Source organism: Grammomys surdaster, unplaced genomic scaffold, assembly GCF_004785775.1.
Source record: "Grammomys surdaster isolate TR1022 unplaced genomic scaffold, NIH_TR_1.0 237, whole genome shotgun sequence".
Lineage (NCBI taxonomy): Eukaryota > Metazoa > Chordata > Mammalia > Rodentia > Muridae > Grammomys > Grammomys surdaster.
The window spans coordinates 1,914,230-1,930,540 of NW_021604682.1; the positions used below are offsets into that span (position 1 = coordinate 1,914,230).

At 50.1% G+C, this 16,311-nt stretch overlaps 3 protein-coding genes across 4 annotated transcripts in view; 1 reads left to right on the forward strand and 2 right to left on the reverse strand.

The window, feature by feature from the left end:
* Positions 1-2,898: 2,898 nt before the first annotated feature.
* Vpreb3 (V-set pre-B cell surrogate light chain 3) lies at positions 2,899-4,689 on the reverse strand. Of its 2 annotated transcripts, none has more exons than XM_028773995.1 (3): positions 4,466-4,689; positions 4,105-4,220; positions 2,899-3,277 (listed from the first exon to the last, which is right to left on the reverse strand). In XM_028773995.1, exons 2-3 carry the CDS (start codon positions 4,154-4,156, stop codon positions 3,006-3,008), a joined length of 324 nt encoding a protein of 107 aa, XP_028629828.1. In that variant the 5' UTR covers positions 4,157-4,220; positions 4,466-4,689; the 3' UTR covers positions 2,899-3,005. The 2 variants fall into 2 exon arrangements, with proteins under 2 accessions (XP_028629828.1, XP_028629827.1); XM_028773994.1 differs by having other exon boundaries at positions 2,899-3,325.
* A 5,511-nt stretch (positions 4,690-10,200) lies between these two features.
* CUNH22orf15 (chromosome unknown C22orf15 homolog) lies at positions 10,201-11,605 on the forward strand. Its single transcript, XM_028773899.1, has 5 exons — positions 10,201-10,225; positions 10,601-10,687; positions 10,776-10,901; positions 11,317-11,391; positions 11,466-11,605. The coding sequence occupies exons 1-5, from the start codon at positions 10,201-10,203 to the stop codon at positions 11,603-11,605; spliced, it is 453 nt and encodes a 150-aa protein (XP_028629732.1).
* A 1,099-nt stretch (positions 11,606-12,704) lies between these two features.
* The window catches only part of Chchd10 (coiled-coil-helix-coiled-coil-helix domain containing 10), a 4,363-nt gene continuing 756 nt past the window's right edge, over positions 12,705-16,311 (reverse strand). Inside the window, exons 2-5 of the mRNA XM_028773954.1 lie at positions 14,398-14,980; positions 13,969-14,176; positions 12,980-13,127; positions 12,705-12,877 (exon numbers count right to left, since the gene is read on the reverse strand). Coding sequence (XP_028629787.1) covers positions 12,858-12,877; positions 12,980-13,127; positions 13,969-14,176; positions 14,398-14,438 — 417 coding nt within the window. The 5' untranslated portion in view covers positions 14,439-14,980 and the 3' untranslated portion in view covers positions 12,705-12,857. The remainder of the gene's footprint in view (positions 12,878-12,979; positions 13,128-13,968; positions 14,177-14,397; positions 14,981-16,311) is intronic.

The window sequence follows — 16,311 nt, forward strand, 5'->3', positions numbered from 1 at the left end:
CACACAAGCACATACGCATGCATGGTCTTTCTCTCTTTCTTTTTCCTCCCCTCTGTCTCCTTTCCCACGGCGACTTCCCTGACCTCATTTGGTCCTTAGGACCAGTAGACCCACCTGAGAGCTGCTTCCCATTAAACCTGCCTTTTTAATTTGGTTTGAATTGGCTCATTTCACCATTGGAGAATAAATAACGTGTCAGAAACTACCCGACTCCTTCAGAGAAAATAAAGACGATAAACTCCGACTTTCAGCATGCTGGTGTTCTGCAATGTCTGAATGACTGAATGACTTGCCACCGTCTACCATGGCACCAAAGGGAAAAGTCATGGTCACTGTAAAGTTTGGGGGATGGGATTGCTGGAGGGTTTGTTTGTTTGTGGTTTGGTTGGTTGGGTGGGTGTTTTTGATTTTTGATTTTTTTCCTAAGCCCTAAGGGAAAAAAACATTTTGAAAAATTCAGGAGTATCCATGTAGTAGATCACACTGGAAGCAAAAAAAATCTAGTTAGTTGTATTTTAAAATCACAAATTAGATATTAAATTGGGAATTTTTAGTTTTGGGGGGATGAGTTGGAGTTGGATTTGAAGAACCACCCGGGGGCAATATCGCTCCAGGAGGTAACTTCTCACTCTAATCTCAGGAGCGAAATCACTCCGTACTAACAGAAGGAGACCTATTCGTACCTCTCCAATTTTTTAATCTTCCCTAGAAAGGATGGGCAGATTTAACGAGAAAAACCCCCTTGAGATGGGGGTGTTTCTGTTCCCCACATTCTAAGACACGGTCTGACATTGCTTAGATTTCCCCACCAGGTGTCGCTGTCTACTCATAAATACGCACACACACACAAAAGTCAAGCTTGTAAGTTATTTGAGTTTTGAGATAGGATCTCATGGTGAAGCTTTGACTGACTTGTGTCCAGTATGGTCTCGAACTCACACAGATCTGCCTATTGCTGGGGTTAAAAACAGAACCACCGCGCGCTGCCAAAGATCTCCAGTTGGCAGGCTCTCCGTGTCCAGCAAACGCTCTAAGTCGGTCCTTAAACATACCCGCCAGTGGTCGTAATGACCATTTAGTAACACTGACTGGGAACGTGTGGCGGTCCCACATTTAATGAGTGGAGATGAGAGGTCCCCAACGCTGTTAAATGTCTCCAGACTGAAAATCCAAAGATCTGAAATCCCAAACCGCCCACCTCTCTTGGGAATCTATACCCCTCCCTGTGCCTGGGCGCAGGGCAAAAGCTAGGTGCAATCAGGGTTTCCAAGCTGGAGGCCCATGAGTGGCCACAGATCCGCACACCAGGAGGCAACACTGCTCCCCACAGACCGTGCACCAGTTGGGACACCCTCACGGTGGATCAACTGAGCCACAGGTGGATCTGGTGGAGTGGATCCGGGAGGACCAGGAGAGAGGATGGAGGGGGGAGCACCTGGGCTGGGATGGGGCCACGTGCTGGCTGCCGGGGTGGAGCCACATCCGGCTCCCCAAAGACCTGAAGCCCTGCTCCCCAGCTGTCCCCCACCCCCACCCCTCGACCCAGCACCACCCCTAGCAACCTACCCTCCCCTCCCCGACCCGCGGACACTTCTGGGACTACTCTAGGCCCCACGGAGGTCTCCTCATCTCTGTGCTCCTGCTGCTGAGCCTGGCCGCTCGTGGCCTGGTGTCCCTAAAGCACGTTCTGGCGGTTGGGCACAGCGGAGCGGAGCGCGCGTTGTTGGACAGTGCGCAGGAAAATATTGAGGTCGGGAAAGGCGAATCTGGAGCCTCAAATTACTGCCGAACCTTCCTTGAGGCTAGTTGGCTCAAGAGGCGTTAATCAAAGGTAACCCTAGCCAGACCTGTCCCCTCCCGCCAGTCCCCCGCCGCTCATATAAGACCACAATGAGGTGAAGGGGGTGAAGGACCAAAAGATAGTCAAGAATGTAATCTAGACCCTCTTGGGACTCTGTAACGCCACCAAAGCGGCTTCTGGGTGTTCATCTCCAAAAACGAGGTACTTTTTCAGGGCACCAGGGAAGTAGCTGGGTATGTCTGGTTTTAGGTACGGTTTTTATGTGTGTTTCTTTGCTTTTTCTATCCTGGGGGTTGAGCCCAGGGCCACCGTTTATACTTAGCAAATCCTCTATCGCTGATCTGAGACACACTCCCCCTCACACTCCCCCCTCCAGCCCAAGAATTTTGTTTCGGTTTGAGACAAGGGCTCACTGTGGCTGGCTGGAACTCCCTATGCAGACCAGGCTGTCCTTGAACTCACAGAGACCCACCTCCCTCCGCCATACTGGCTCAGGAATGTTTTAGAAAGCTCCAGTCCCACTGTTCTAACAGCAAACTTTGCCCTAGAGTCAATTGTGGCACCCTTGGCCCATGACTGCTCAGGTGTGCTTACCCATCTGTGGGAAAACTTGCTCCAGGAAATCAGTAGAACATACTGTCTCTGAGGGGGGTGGGGGGGGGGGAAGGATGCTGCTTCATCTCCTACCTGCTTTCAATATCCTCGTTTCTGACCCTCAGGGCCCTCCTGAGAACACCTGCCTCTAACCATCAAGGATCGGTGGGAACCTGCCCAGAGACTTGAGAAGAGAAGCAGGAGCTGCCCCTCCCCTAGCATGAACTCCGTGGGGACCCGCCACTCAAGAACCATGAGCGTTGGACCACAATCAGCCGTGCAGAACTGGGGGGTGTGTGGGGGAGGGGGTTGTTGGTTCCTGTTTCTCTACCTTCAGGTCACTGGAAGGTCAGGAGGGAAACTTAAACCCCTAGGGGATAAGGACGAGGCAGGGCCACGTTCCCTAAGGGTCTCAGCTGTTTCCGCTTTCGACAACAATCAGAATCCCAACCTCCCCGTCCTCCGATTCGACATTTTTTTTTTTTTTAAACCCAGGATCTCACTCAGGGTCCTCAGGACTGTCGAATGTTATTAACTCATTTTGCAGAGGAAGGAAAGCAAGACTTAGAGAAAAAAAAGAGGAGACAGACAGAAGACATTCAACCCAGCCCTAGGGTTCAAAGGCGTGGGCGATGGAGCAGAAATAATCGGCGTCGTCCTCCGGCAGCACAGGGTTGATAGTGAGCACACAGGCGTTGTGGGCCGCGTCCACGGTAGCCGAGAATCTGTCAGGGATGTTGGCAGGTCGATAGTGTTCCTCTTCTGAGAAGTAGTAGAGAAGTTGGGGAGGACCTCCTGGCTGCTGTTGATACCACGATACCCCAGTGTCTCCAACGGTGGCTTGCTGGGAATTGATTGTGCAGCTGAGTTGAGCTTCTTGGCCTGGGAAGACCAGGAATGCATCAGGCTGGGTCAGGGTTGTCTGAAAAACTGAAAGACACAGATCCACTGAAAGCTAGCCTGGACTCTTTCCTACCTCGATACGAATATTTTATGGACCCCCCCCCCAAGGATTCTCACTCCCAAATTCCTCGGGGCCCGGTGTCATGGGATTTTGACTCCGGTTGGAGCATGGTGGGCCTGGTTCTGTGAGACATAATTTTGCTCACTATGCTGTTCTATCTTCCTCTGTGAATGGGGACTTTGGAACGAGTGGCCCCTAAATTAGCACTACTGTCCTGTCTCCAAGAACCCATGTTCAATTGAGAGCCTAGTATTCAAGTGTAACCTTCTAGGTCCCTCGAGTACATACTGGCCCCCCCCCTTCTCCGTGGACTCTTGCCCCTCATACTAAGAGCTCTTCCAAACCTCGGCTATGAGGTAACTGCCCCCCCTCAAGCCTCCCGGAATGCATAACCGTCATCTTGGGTTTCAAACTGCTGGCCACACAGGATTGCCTGAAAGGGTCTGTGGAGCAGGGAGCTGCCCATCTTTATTAGCTTCTCCTCTGTGAGAAGCAAAGGCAAAAAGTTGCCCTCTCCTCAGAGACTCTGAAGGACCACCGTCTAAGCGGACCCGTTGGGAAGCCAAGGTCCACACAGAAAGTGCCTTGCCCCTAATCCTGGAGAGAGCTGCCCGGAGCCAGGTCTCCGCTCTACCTCAATGCTCCTCTCCCAGGAGCCACCCCACTTTACCCCACTGATTTTCTTCTTTGCATGGGGTTTTCAGAGCTGGTACCAACCCACACCTCATTCCTAGATGTGTCTTACCTGCTAAGAAGGTCCCCATTAGAAGGAGAGGCGGGCAAGCAGTGCGGGCCATGGCCAGAAGTGTTGTTCAGCAGTACTGTGCCGTGGGTGCTTGTGGTACAGGGGTGGGGAAGTCTCTGGACCACAATAAAGCATGCAAATCAGCCCACTGACTGAAGGAAGCCAGGGTCAGGCCCTACCTTCCAAATATCCTGACAACTCAGCCAGCAGGAATCAGAAACCTTCACATCCATTTGCAAGAAGTTGGCATTCCCCAGAGAGCCCCTCAGACCCTTTCCTAGTCTATACCTGTAGTGGCTATTCCTGGTTGTTAACTTGACTCTATCTGGAATGAACTACAATCCAGAATTGGAGGGCTCACCTATGATCCAGATGGATCAGGCTTGAAGGCACAAGTTTCTGACCTGGATCTTCCCGTGGAGATCTTGAGGCACAGTGGCTATGAAAAGCTTAGGCCCAAACAAGGTAGTACAGGCCTTTGATTCCAGGAGACTGAAGCAAGGAGATCTCTGAGTTCAAAGTCAGCCTGAGACAGATTCAGGCGTCGTAGTGCACACCTTTAATCTGGGCCACAACTTCTGCTGGAGACCTACATAAGGACATTGGAAGAAAGAAGATTCACTCTTTGGCTGTTTGCCAGCCCACCTGTTGGAACCTACTTCTACAGAAGACCAACTGAAACAACCAGCCTCATGGGACTGAGTGACTACTCAATTCTCGAACTTCCCATTCACAGCTGCCCGTTGTTGGGTCAGTCGGACTGCAGACTATAAGTCATCACAGTAAATTCCCTCAGTATAGAGAGACATTCCATAAGTTCTGTGACTCTAGAGAACCCTAACTGATACACTACCCCTGGTACAGTGTGGATCTAGAACAGCAAGTTCTCAAACTGTGGGTCTGAACCTCTTTCAGGGTCTCACGATCTTTTCACAGGGGTCACTTTTGCCTAACACCATCAGAAAACACACTTCATAACAGCAAAATTACAGGTATGCTGCAGCAATGAAAATTTTATGGTTGGGCATTCACTACGACATTAGGTGGTATTAAAGGGTTGCTGCGTTAGGAAGGTTGAGCACCACTGCTCTACAATGTCCTCACAAAGACCCAAGTGTTGGACTGAAGAGATGGCTCAGCGATTAAGAGCACTGACTGCTCTTCCAGAGATCCTAAGTTCAATTCCCAGCAACTACATGGTGGTTCACAACCGTCTGTAATGGGATCTGGTATGTCTGAAGGCAGCTAAGAGTGTACTCAAATACATTAAATAATAAAAAGACCCGAGTGTTCGCAGCTTGACATTGTTGAAGATATAGGTTCAAGGGGACATCTTTAGATCAATAAGGCCACACCCTTTCGGATATAGAAGGCCATCTTCTCTCTTGCTACCTGGCCTGCCATGACGTTGCTCTACCCCGTACTCTCTGCCATGCTGCTGCCATTATGTGTTGTCTTGCCACTGGCCCAGAAGCAACGGTGCCATAGACTGACATTCCAAACCTATAAGATAAAACTAACCTTCCCTCTTTATAAGTTGGTCACCTCAGGTAGTTGTCATAGTGACAGAAAATTGACCAAGACAACCTCCAACAGAACCACCATTCAGGGTTCTGTCACAGTAGATTAATTTTGTTTGCTGTAGAGATTTTACGATTAATAGAATTTCTCTCTCTCTCTCTCTCTCTCTCTCTCTCTCTCTCTCTCTCTCTGTGTGTGTGTGTGTGTGTGTGTGTGTGTGTGTGTGTGTGCATGTTTGCTGCTTTTGTACAACATTAAGACTCATCCATGTGGGCAGGGCACAGTGGCACTAGCTTTTTAATCCCAATAAGGCAGGTGAAGCTCTGTGAGTTGAGGCTAGCCTGAGCTATGGATGTAACAAGTCTCAGGACAGTCAAGGTTATAGAATAAGACCCTGCTTCAAAACAGCAACCAATCATCCATGTGTGTGCAGAAATATATCCTTCATTCTCATAGCTGTGTATGATCTATTACACATACATCACAATTTTTTCTCCTTATTTAAACACCCAGGATCTGTCTAGTCTTTAATCAAGACCGATGAAACTTCAAAAATTCCTCCTGTCATCCTGAGTGCTGGGATTAAACATGCTGGGTACCACCATACCCAGCTCAAAAACATTCTTATTAATGTTGAGTGAGTTTGTTTAGCTGATTTTGGTTTTCTGAACAACTTAAATCTCAGAAAGGCCAGGCCACCTGAGTCTGAGTCAGGAAGAACAGAACAGGAAATGGTAACTCTCCGAGCCTGAAGCCCTCTGGTCCTCCATGTCTTTCCTTCCAGAGTTTGGCTCTGGGTAGCACTGTCTTCACACTTAGAGCATCTAAGTTGTGTTCTATCCTCACACAATACCCCATATGCAAATGAGCTCTGCAAGTACTGCTTGCTTCTACAGTACTGTTCTGAGTACTTGCTGCATACTAAGTACTGAGATAGGTTTTAAAGCCTTAGGACATTTAAGATGGGCACGGTGCTACCCACCTCTAATCCAAGCACCTATCCGGCTGAAGCAAGAATGACACTGAAGGAGGAGATGAGAGAAATAAACTGATGTTATAAAGGATTTACCGGGCTGGAGGGATGGCTCAGTGGTTAAGAGCACTGACTACTCTTTCAGAGGTCCTGAGTTCAATTCCCAGCAACCACACGGTGGCTCACAACCATCTGTAATGGGATCTGGTGCCCTCTTTGGTGTGTCAGAAGACAGCGACAGTATACTCACATACATAAAACAAATCTTTTTTTAAAACATGTTATTGGATTTACCAATAAACTTGCTTTTAAAATAGCTACAAGATCATGCCTCTGCCTGGCTGATGTCTCCAGTTAATGCTCGTGCATTCTATCAGGAAGAGCATAATTCTGCCAGCCAGGGAGAATGACCATGGCAAACAGCTGCCCAGGAAAAGCGTCTGTGGTCTGTCTCGTGATAACTCTGGCAACAATGTTACATCGGAATCTCCCCATTTGTCCAACAGCCAAACCTTAGAATTTCAGTCCCTGTAAAACATGACTAATCGCCCCAAGTGTATGTTGGGGCCGTGAAACTATATAAGTCAAAAGGTATTTCTGTTGGAGACTGGGCCCCTTTTGTACATTAGCTGGAACCAATCATGTGCTATTATTGAGTTTTTCCACCGCTGATTTCCGAGTAGGGTGGTTTCTCACTGGGAAGGCGCATTAATTCTGTAACATCATGAATCAAGACCATCTGGGCTACGTACAAAACCCTGCCTCAATTAACGGTAACAACAAGAAAGTATTGTGAAAGCTGAAATCAGCATCACAAGAACCCCGCTGAGCTGTGATGTGTATTTCCGGTTTTTTTTTTCAGATGGAAATACCCAGGCTAACAAAATAGAAGTGTTTGTCTATGGGCAAAGTGGGTCAGCACTATGGAGGACCCAAACCCCTTCTTACCCATCCAGAGATGTCCCCATGGGAGGCAGAACAAACAGCCTAACCATGGAGTACCCTTCTGACACTACGGATTCTAGTGGAGGCTCCTGGAGAGGAGAAGACAGAAGAACAGAGGAGCAGAGAGACAGGAGAGGCAATATATGAAAAGGAAAGAGAAATAGAATTTTAAAAAAGAAAGTAAGAAATAACCACAGAGGTGAACACAAAAAAAAGGGGGTGTGGGGGGAGTTAAATGTGAGAATATAGAACATAGAAGAGACTGGAAGGAGGAAGACAAAGAGAGACAGGAAAATATAGGACAGTGAATGCCGGCCAGCATTGTTGATAGCTGGGATTACAGCTCACTGGTGAGTACTTAGCATCTGTGAGTCCCTAGATACAAAAGAAGTTGTGTGTGTGTGTGTGTGTGTGTGTGTGTGTGTGTGTGTACTTGTGGCCTGCTATAGATCTAGGAGGCCCAGAGCCAACCAAAGACAGAAAACAAGATAAAGCAAACCAAGTATACACTGGAAAATACACAAGCACTTCCCTACAAAGCTGAGCACACAAAGACACATTGACAGAAGTCTGCACGAACTTTATTCATCATCTCCCCAAATTCCAAAACAGCAGCAGGCGAATGAGTCAACAAACTCCTGATCTCCCAGACGATAGAGCACCCCTCAGCAACAAAAGGGAAGCAATTACAGATACTCACAACCGGATCAGGTTTCATAAAGAAAGCATATACCCCGGGGCTGTTTGCTCTGAGCCCACTTACGGGACGCCATGGCGGCAAAGACAGGCAGAAAACAGCCGTGGATGCCAGGGAGGAGGGGTGATCATACGTACCTGAAAGACTCTCTAAAGATGCTGTATGCGTGCAGTCAGTAGCAAACAGGGCGCTGTTCAAGGAGGCTTGAAGCAGGAGGACGTTTTCAAAGGTGAAACGGATTACGTAAGGCATTTTGAAACAGTAATCCTTGGCTACAAGGATCAATAACAAGGGTGGCCCGAGTCCAAGACTAAACACACAGTTGCTGGGTGGATGACCTTGCGGGAGCTCTTCTGTAAGGTCGTGGTGGCCTTTGTGCAAAGTTGTGATTGTGGCAATCTTTGTGGTTAGCTCTTGTCATTAGACATATATAAATAATATATAAATATATAAAACCCCCACCAACAGCCACCCAGGTTAGTTAGGTTAGGAGGGCAGAATCTAAAGATCTAAAGACCTTCCTTCCTTCCTTCCTTCCTTCCTTCCTTCCTTCCTTCCTTTCTTTCTCTCTTCCTTTCTTTTTCTTTTATATTTTATTTGTTTGGGTTTTTTGTTGTTTGCTTTCAAGACAAGGTTTCTCCGTATGGTCTTGGCTGTCCTTGAACACCCTCTATAGTCCACCCTGGTCTCGAACTCACAGACATCCGCCTGCCTCCACCTCCTGAGGGCTGGGATCTAAGGTGTGTGCCACTATGGCCACTTAAGGGCTATTTTTCGTCTCGCAATTTCCGAGAGTCGCCAATGGAAAAAGAGACTGATGGAAATGTTCTGTATCCTGGGTATGATCATTAAAGATCCGTCAGAACTAGAAAACAACGTCCACAAGATGACTCAGGGAGTTAAGGAGCCTGTCACCAAGTCTGACCAACCCGAGTTCAAGCCCCAGGAACTACAGGGTAGAAGAAAATAACCCGCAGACATGCATACAAAATCACATACATAAATTAAGTTCCTGTAAATAATTGTTTCTAACTTTAAAACACTCCAAAGGGGAATATAAATTCTACCTCCATAAACATGAGTAATAAAAGAACACAAAAAGAAACAAGAACAGAAGAAAATAATTTGGAAGGCTGGGAAAAAGAGAAAAAAGTGGGAAGAGGTCATTGTTAGTGGGGCCTTCAGCAATTGGTGAGGGTGCCCACACCCAGGCAGCCTGCACACTGTCTCTGATAGGAGACGTGGTCTCTGAAACAGTATCAGGGTATCCTAGTGACTTAGGGTTTTACTGCTGTGAACAGACACCATGACCAAAGCAACATTTAATTGGGGCTGGCTTATAGGTTCAGAGGCTCAGTCCATTATCATCAAGGCAGGAAGCATGGCAGCATCCAGGCAGGCATGGTACAGGTGGAGCTGAGAGTTCTACATCTTCATCCAAAGGAAGCCAGGAGCAGACTGCCTCTCACACGACTAGGAGGAAGGTCTCAGAAGCCCACCCCAACAGTGACACACTTCCTCCAACAAGACCACACTTCTTAACAGCGCCACTCCCTGGGTCAAGCATATTCAAACCACCACACCTAGGAACATCAGTCTGGAGCCTGGGCTATGGCTCTGATCAGAGCTCCACTCTGAGGCCCGCCCCCGTAGGTCCAGTTACCAGGATACTGGGGATAAAAGCATTTCCTGCCTAGATGCCTGGGCAGCTCCCACTGTCATGGAGACCACTGGAAGCTGAAGGAGCTGCTGCCACCCAGAAAGCAGCAGAAGAAAGAAGAGGCCTGTGGTCTTGGACTAGGTGAGCCAGTCGGTCAGCAGGGGGCCAGACCAGGGAGCCGGGAGCCAAGCCCACCTAATGCAGCAAAACCCACACGCACAGTTCCTGAGTGGGAACTGGAAGAGGAGCAGGAGGAGGAGGCTCAAAGCTCCATGAATCTGTCTCCTTCCTTCCACAGCGATGTTTGTCACTGTGATGTTTGGAGGTAAGCCGAGTCCCCCATACCCCAATCCCTGAACATAGGAGCCTTACTCAGGAGTTATGTCTCCTACCCTAGAGACCTAAGAAGGAGAGATACAGACTGGGAGGGGGAGGGGGAGTAGAGAAAGCTATTCTCAAGAGGAAAGGACAAGTGGCAGGGCCAGAGTCTGGGGAGGACTTCCATTGTGGTCCCCAACCCTCTACTCAGCAAGAGATGAACGAAAAAGTCTACAGTTGGAGTGGCATTCGTCTAGGGTACCGGGCCTAAAGCTGAATCTTAGCCCCATAATCCTAGTGATGTCTCTGGGCGTGGGAGTGGAAGTTCTCTTAGTTGGAGGAGGCTGTGACTTCTACTCATTCATCTCTGTCCCTTCCTTAGCTGGTTGCCAGGAGCTGGTGAACCCCCGGTGCAGCCTGGTGAACTTCACTGTGCATCTGAAACAGAAGGCCCAGGTCCCCCCAGATGGTGAGAAGGCCTGGAGGGTCTGGGGAGGAAAGGTTTAGGGTCCCATGCCAGGATACTGCCTGTCCAACTTCTTCCCTTGTCTTCCCAGTGACCATTGCCCTCCTGGCTGAGGATGGGCACCTTGTGAAGTTAGAAGAGGAAGTTACCCAGGCCCCTTCCATGGCCTGTTCCCTGCTACAGGAGCAAGGGACCTATGTCCTGGTACAGGTCATTAGTAAGTGGAGCCCAAGACTCTCCTTTGCAGCTGTGTCACACTATAAGGGAGGGATGGGGCTGGGCGGTGGTGGTGCATGCCTTTAATCCCAGCACTTGGGAGGCAGAGGCATGCGGATTTCTGAGTTCGAGGCCAGCCTGGTCTACAGAGTGAGTTCCAGGACGACAGCCAGGGCTACACAGAGAAACTCTGTCTCGAAAAACCAAAAAAAAAAAGGGGGGGAGGGATGGGACAGTAGGCCACAGACCAACTAAGATTCTGCCTGGCCTTAACCTTGCCTGGATCCTGTCCCCAACCATCCCTATCTAATGCTTGTCCTAACCCTGAGCCTGGGCCAGGGAACGGATACAAAATAAAGGGTATTACGGTATCCAGCAGATGGTCTAGAGTCCTTTATCCTCTCTGTACTCTGTAGAAGGGAAAGATGGGACCCTCACCCACTATGAGTCATTACTGGACAACCTGGATGACCAATATCCAGAGTTAGCAGGTGAGTAGTAAGATAAGTTTGGGTGGGGACACATCTGCCCAGATCCCAACCACTGGATTTCCTGGGCACTCCAGAGGAGCTATGCTGGCTCGCTGGCTTTCCAACCACAAGCAATGGTCCGAGAAGACGCACGGGCGTCCGACGTGGCCACCGGGAACAAGGTCCCTCTTCCAAGTCTCGAAGGGTGACCTCCCTCTCATCTAGAAACCGCTAACTGGAAGCAGAGCGAGGTACAGAAAAGGTAGGGAAACTGAGAAAGGGAGACCCTTTACTGAGAGACAGTTAAATGCTGGGAGGTACAGCTTTCACGGGTGCACGCATCCAGGACTGTACACTTTGTAACTAGAGATAAATAAACCCCGCTGTACTGCTGGAATATAAGCATCCTCAAGGCAGAAACGCTCTGAGTGCCAGGCACTGGTGGCGCACACCTTTAATCCCAGCACTTGGGAGGCAGAGGCAGGCAGATTTCTGAGTTCGAGAGTTCGAGGCCTGCCTGGTCTATAGAGTGAGTTCCAGGACAACCAAGGCTACACAGAGAAATCCTGTCTCGATAAACCGAAAGAAAGAAAGAAAGAGAGAGAGAGAGAGAGAGAGAGAGAGAGAGAGAGAGAGAGAGAGAAACGCTCTGAGTATTCTCCAGCCTAGCACACAGTAGGTGCCCAGTGCATAGTTGCTGACAGAACCCAGTGAATGTAGCAAGTGTGATGAAGCAGTCTGAGCCGGGGTCTGAAGGGCATACTTCCATTCCCACAGGTCCTATGACCTGGCCACACCACAGCCAAGCTGGACGTGAATCCAAGGGGACTGGCCCTGACCTCCGCTTTATGATCAAATGCAAACAGACAGCAATCCAGCAGGCCTCCTCTTTCAGAATCTGGCGTTACTAAGAAGTTACATCAGCAAGAAGAGAAAGGTCACAGACAGGATGTGAGGGCCCCCGCCCCGCCCCCCACCCTGCCCGGGCACCCCATCTGAGTGCAGAGGGAAGGATCCAAGGACAAAATAAGAAGAGAGGAGGCACAGATGTCCCTGTGGGCAAGGACAATAGGCTCCTCTTGAGGTTTTAAGTCCCAGGGGCCACTTGCAAATGCCTCTCCCTCTCCCCCACTTAGGAGTGTCCTTGGTTATCCACCATGCAGATAACAGGGTTCCTCCTACCCTAGAGATTCAAGGACAGCCCAGGGTTACATAACAAGATTTTCCCACACAGATACACACACCTCCTCTCTCCCACCTCCACAAAGATGAGGCATAGCACCGATCCTGCCTCCCAGCAGACAGGGCACACAGTAAGCGGGCGCACAGCAGGCTGTGGTCTAAAGTAAACTCTTTAATTGAACATTTATGTCTCCTGTTAGTCTGTGGGGTGAGAACTGTCCTTCCTTACTCCCAGTCCCAAGGACCATGTCTTCTCCATCAAGCTGTCGGTGAGGGGTTAGGCTACGAGCAAGCCCACAGACTCTTCAGGGCAGGGAGCTCAGACCTGTGGAGGGAACCACAGCACAAACCGATGATGATGAGCCAGCCGGCAGGTACCAGAGGGTCCGCCCCTCCCACCCCCACATGCACCAGGACAGCTGCTCACCGTGATTGTATTTGCACTGTTTGAGGGCCTCGCTGAAGCCCTCACACAGGGTTAGGTCGCTCTGAGTGGTGGAGCAGTCCAGGAACTGCTTGATCTCATAGGAGCAGGGCCCCATCTGCAGGGGGTGAGAGGCAGGGCGGGCAGGGGCCTGGGGAACAGAATAAGAGGCAACTGTAAGCTCAAAGGTGGTATCCAAAATTGAGTGCCAAAGCTGGAGGCTTCCTCCCTCACCTGACTTCCTAGCCCTTAGCATCCTAAGAATGGTTCAAGGCAGGCTGAGTGAGGCATTACTAGACTACCCCCTCTAGCCTCAGCTGCATCCAGGGTGAACCAGCGGCCCTCTAAAGGCCGCTCAACAGATACATTCGGGGCTGTCTTTCTGCTTCCAGATGGACATGTTGGGCAAATGCAGGAGAGGAAAGAGAAGGTTCTAGAAAAAGCTGTCCACTACATGTGTTCAGAGTGTAAGCCCTTCCCCCCAAGTTACAGCACCTTCCTGGCTCGCCACACGGATTCTCCTGACCCAGGACTCACACTGCTAACTAGCATTTGGATGTGGCTCAGGATTGGTGGGGAGTGGCAGAAGCCTTGTGGGGCACAGGTCACCCGGGGAACAGATGGGGTGAAAGCAGGCTGGGCTTTGGTGAGAACGAGGGTTTGGGAAATACTGCGTCTCTCCCTGCTCCGCTAGGGTTGGGCACCCTTGGACAAGTCTTTGTGCCCACCCGAACTTTCAGTGTTCTCTCTCTTTAAAAGATCTAGAGGATGTCAGTCTCTGACAGTCAGATAGTGTGCCTTCAAATGAGGGCTGGGGCGAGCTTTCCAGCGAGTGACAGTAGAGTTAACGACCATGAGGGTTAGGACCCTCAAAACCTTGGGTCTGAGGCAACTCTGAGCATATTGGGTCACTCCCCACCGGACTCTTAAGCATCTCCTTATGCAACCATGAGCCAGTCTTGCCTCCGTTTCTCTTGAATCCTCCCGCTCACCTGCTGGACCGCAGGCTGGGCAGGTTCTGAGCTGCCCCCACTGAAGGCACTGGTCAGGGCGCTCCCCATGACATGTCCTACAGCTGAGCCCACGGCTACGCCTGCGGCGGTGGATGCCATCTGAGCCATAAGACCCGGCTGGCCCGAAGCGGCAGGTGCGGGGGCGGCCGCCGAGGGTGGTGGGTGCGCAGGAGGGGGTGCTGGGCGGCTGCAGGAAGCAAGAGGAGAGACACAGGGTTAATGTTCCGGGAACAAACCCCTCTACCCCAGGGACCAGGGCGACCCTCGTCTTAGACTCGCGCTTCTGCGTCCCCGTCCTCCCCCCAGCCAACATGGCGCAGCAGACTCCAAGGTCATTCTGCGGACGCCCTTGGGAGAGTACGCACGCTTCCCTCACCGGTCCCCACGAGGTCCCTGTCCCCCTCACACCTGGCCGGCCTGGCAGCAGCACTGCGGCTTCCCCGAGGCATGACAGCGGTGGGATCAAGTCGGAACTGAGTAAGAAGCGTGGACCGCAGCAGCCGCTCGGTGCGGGGGATCTAACGCCGCAGCGCCCCGAGAGTCAGGTGAAACGGGCGGGATCTGGGGCGGGGCCTCTGGGACACGCCCCCGCCAGTGGGAGGAGCTAAAGCTCGCCCTCCAGTAACCTGGATTTAGGGCTCCTGAGCCATCCCAATGCAAGGCGGAGCTACGAGCGTTTTCGAGGACACCGGTCAGCTTTATCGAAGCTCAAGACTTAGGCAGGGGCAGTCAGGGCAGCAGGTCTTTCTGTTAGGATTATTGCAGAACCCAAGCAGTGGAAAAAGAGTTCACTTGCCGGAGAAACAGACATAGATCACCAGCGGAGAAGGGAATGGAGACTCCAGGCCAGGCTATGTTCTCTGAGTCCCATCACAAGACAGAGTTTGAAAATAACCATCCCAGGTCCACCAAAGTCATTTCCCTGTCCTCTGGAACTCGGTTTTTATAGTGTTTTCCTCAGAGACCTTTGGCTGGGATCATGCCATAACCTCTGGGGAGAAAAAAAGGTTAAAAGAGCCGGGTGGTGGTAGCACACACCTGTAACCCCAACATTTGGGGGCATAGGGAGGTGGATCTTGTGTATTCCAGGCCAGCCTGGTTTATGGACCGAGTTACAGGGCTACACAGTACTGTCTCCCACAAAACAAAATAAAAAATAATAATAATGACCTTTGGCCAGAGTAGTGCAGACACAGAGGGGCCTTGAGTTCTTTCTCCTCTTCTGTCAGTGTTTACAACACTGTGTGACAACAGAGATCACCTGGACGAGGAACAGGGAGTCAAAACTATTCAAGACCACACATTGCCCATCCCGGTGTCCCAAACTTGGTTTCTTTCAGCAGTCTCTGTAGCAGCAGGCCTCTTTCCCTCTTTCACCGGGACTTCAACTCTCGTCCAAAGTAGAATCACCACCTACCTTCAGGGTAGACTTTCCAGTGAGGTGGGTCAGTAAAAAGATGAGAGACGTTTTCTTCAAAAAATGCCAGGCTCGCTCCAGACCTTGCTGGCTTGTATATCTGTTCTCGGCTTACCTGGTATCCAGTGGGCAAGTGGTAAAATCCTTCCAGCTCCAACTCCTTCTGTGGGCCTCTGTGACTAGCCCACCTGAATAAATTTACCCTTCTACTCTTCCAGATCCTCTACTGGGTGTGATAATTCGGGGTAACAGCACCGGGAGGTGGGAAGGAGGTTCTGGCTGGTAAGCTGCAAATTCATCAAAACATGGTCATGTATTCCTGGCGACACCGAAGGCTGTTTAGGTTGCACAAAATAAATGTTTTAGGGTCTGGGAGTTGTTTTGTTGAGACGGGGTCTTTATATAGCTCGGCTGTCCTGGAACTTATTATGTAGGGCTTAAACTCACAGAAATTCACCCGCCTCTGTCTCCCAAATGTCAGGATTAAAATGCATGCACCATCACATCCAATAAGCAGTTTGTTTTGAAAATGTTATGCTTCTATACATGTTGGAAAATATAGGAGAGTCAGGCGATGGTGGTGCATGCCTTTAACAGAGGCAGATCTCTGAGTTCGAGGCCAGCCTGGTCTACAGAATGAGTTCCAGGCCAGCCATTGCTACACAGAGAAACCCTCTCTTATGGGGACGATTCAGCAGGATTATGACTGAATGGCTCGTCCGTTTTATGATTCCTTGACCAACATTGCTGAGAAGAGTCTGAACCAGACCTTGAAATTCTAGATATGATGATACATGCCTGTAATCCTACCAGTCAGATAGGCTAAGGCAGGAGTCTTGAGCTGGAGGCCTGCCTGGGATATATATATATATATATATATATATATATATATATATATATATATA

Coding starts and splice junctions, on each gene's coding strand:
- Vpreb3 (XM_028773994.1), bottom strand. CDS start 4,156: ATGGCCCGCACTGCTTGCCCGCCTCTCCTTCTAATGGGGACCTTCTTA. Junction 3,326..4,104: donor AATGGGGACCTTCTTAGCAG/GTAAGACACATC, acceptor TGTGTCTTTCAG/TTTTTCAGACAACCCTGACC.
- CUNH22orf15 (XM_028773899.1), top strand. CDS start 10,201: ATGTTTGTCACTGTGATGTTTGGAG. Junction 10,226..10,600: donor TGTCACTGTGATGTTTGGAG/GTAAGCCGAGTC, acceptor TCCCTTCCTTAG/CTGGTTGCCAGGAGCTGGTG. Junction 10,902..11,316: donor TGTCCTGGTACAGGTCATTA/GTAAGTGGAGCC, acceptor TGTACTCTGTAG/AAGGGAAAGATGGGACCCTC.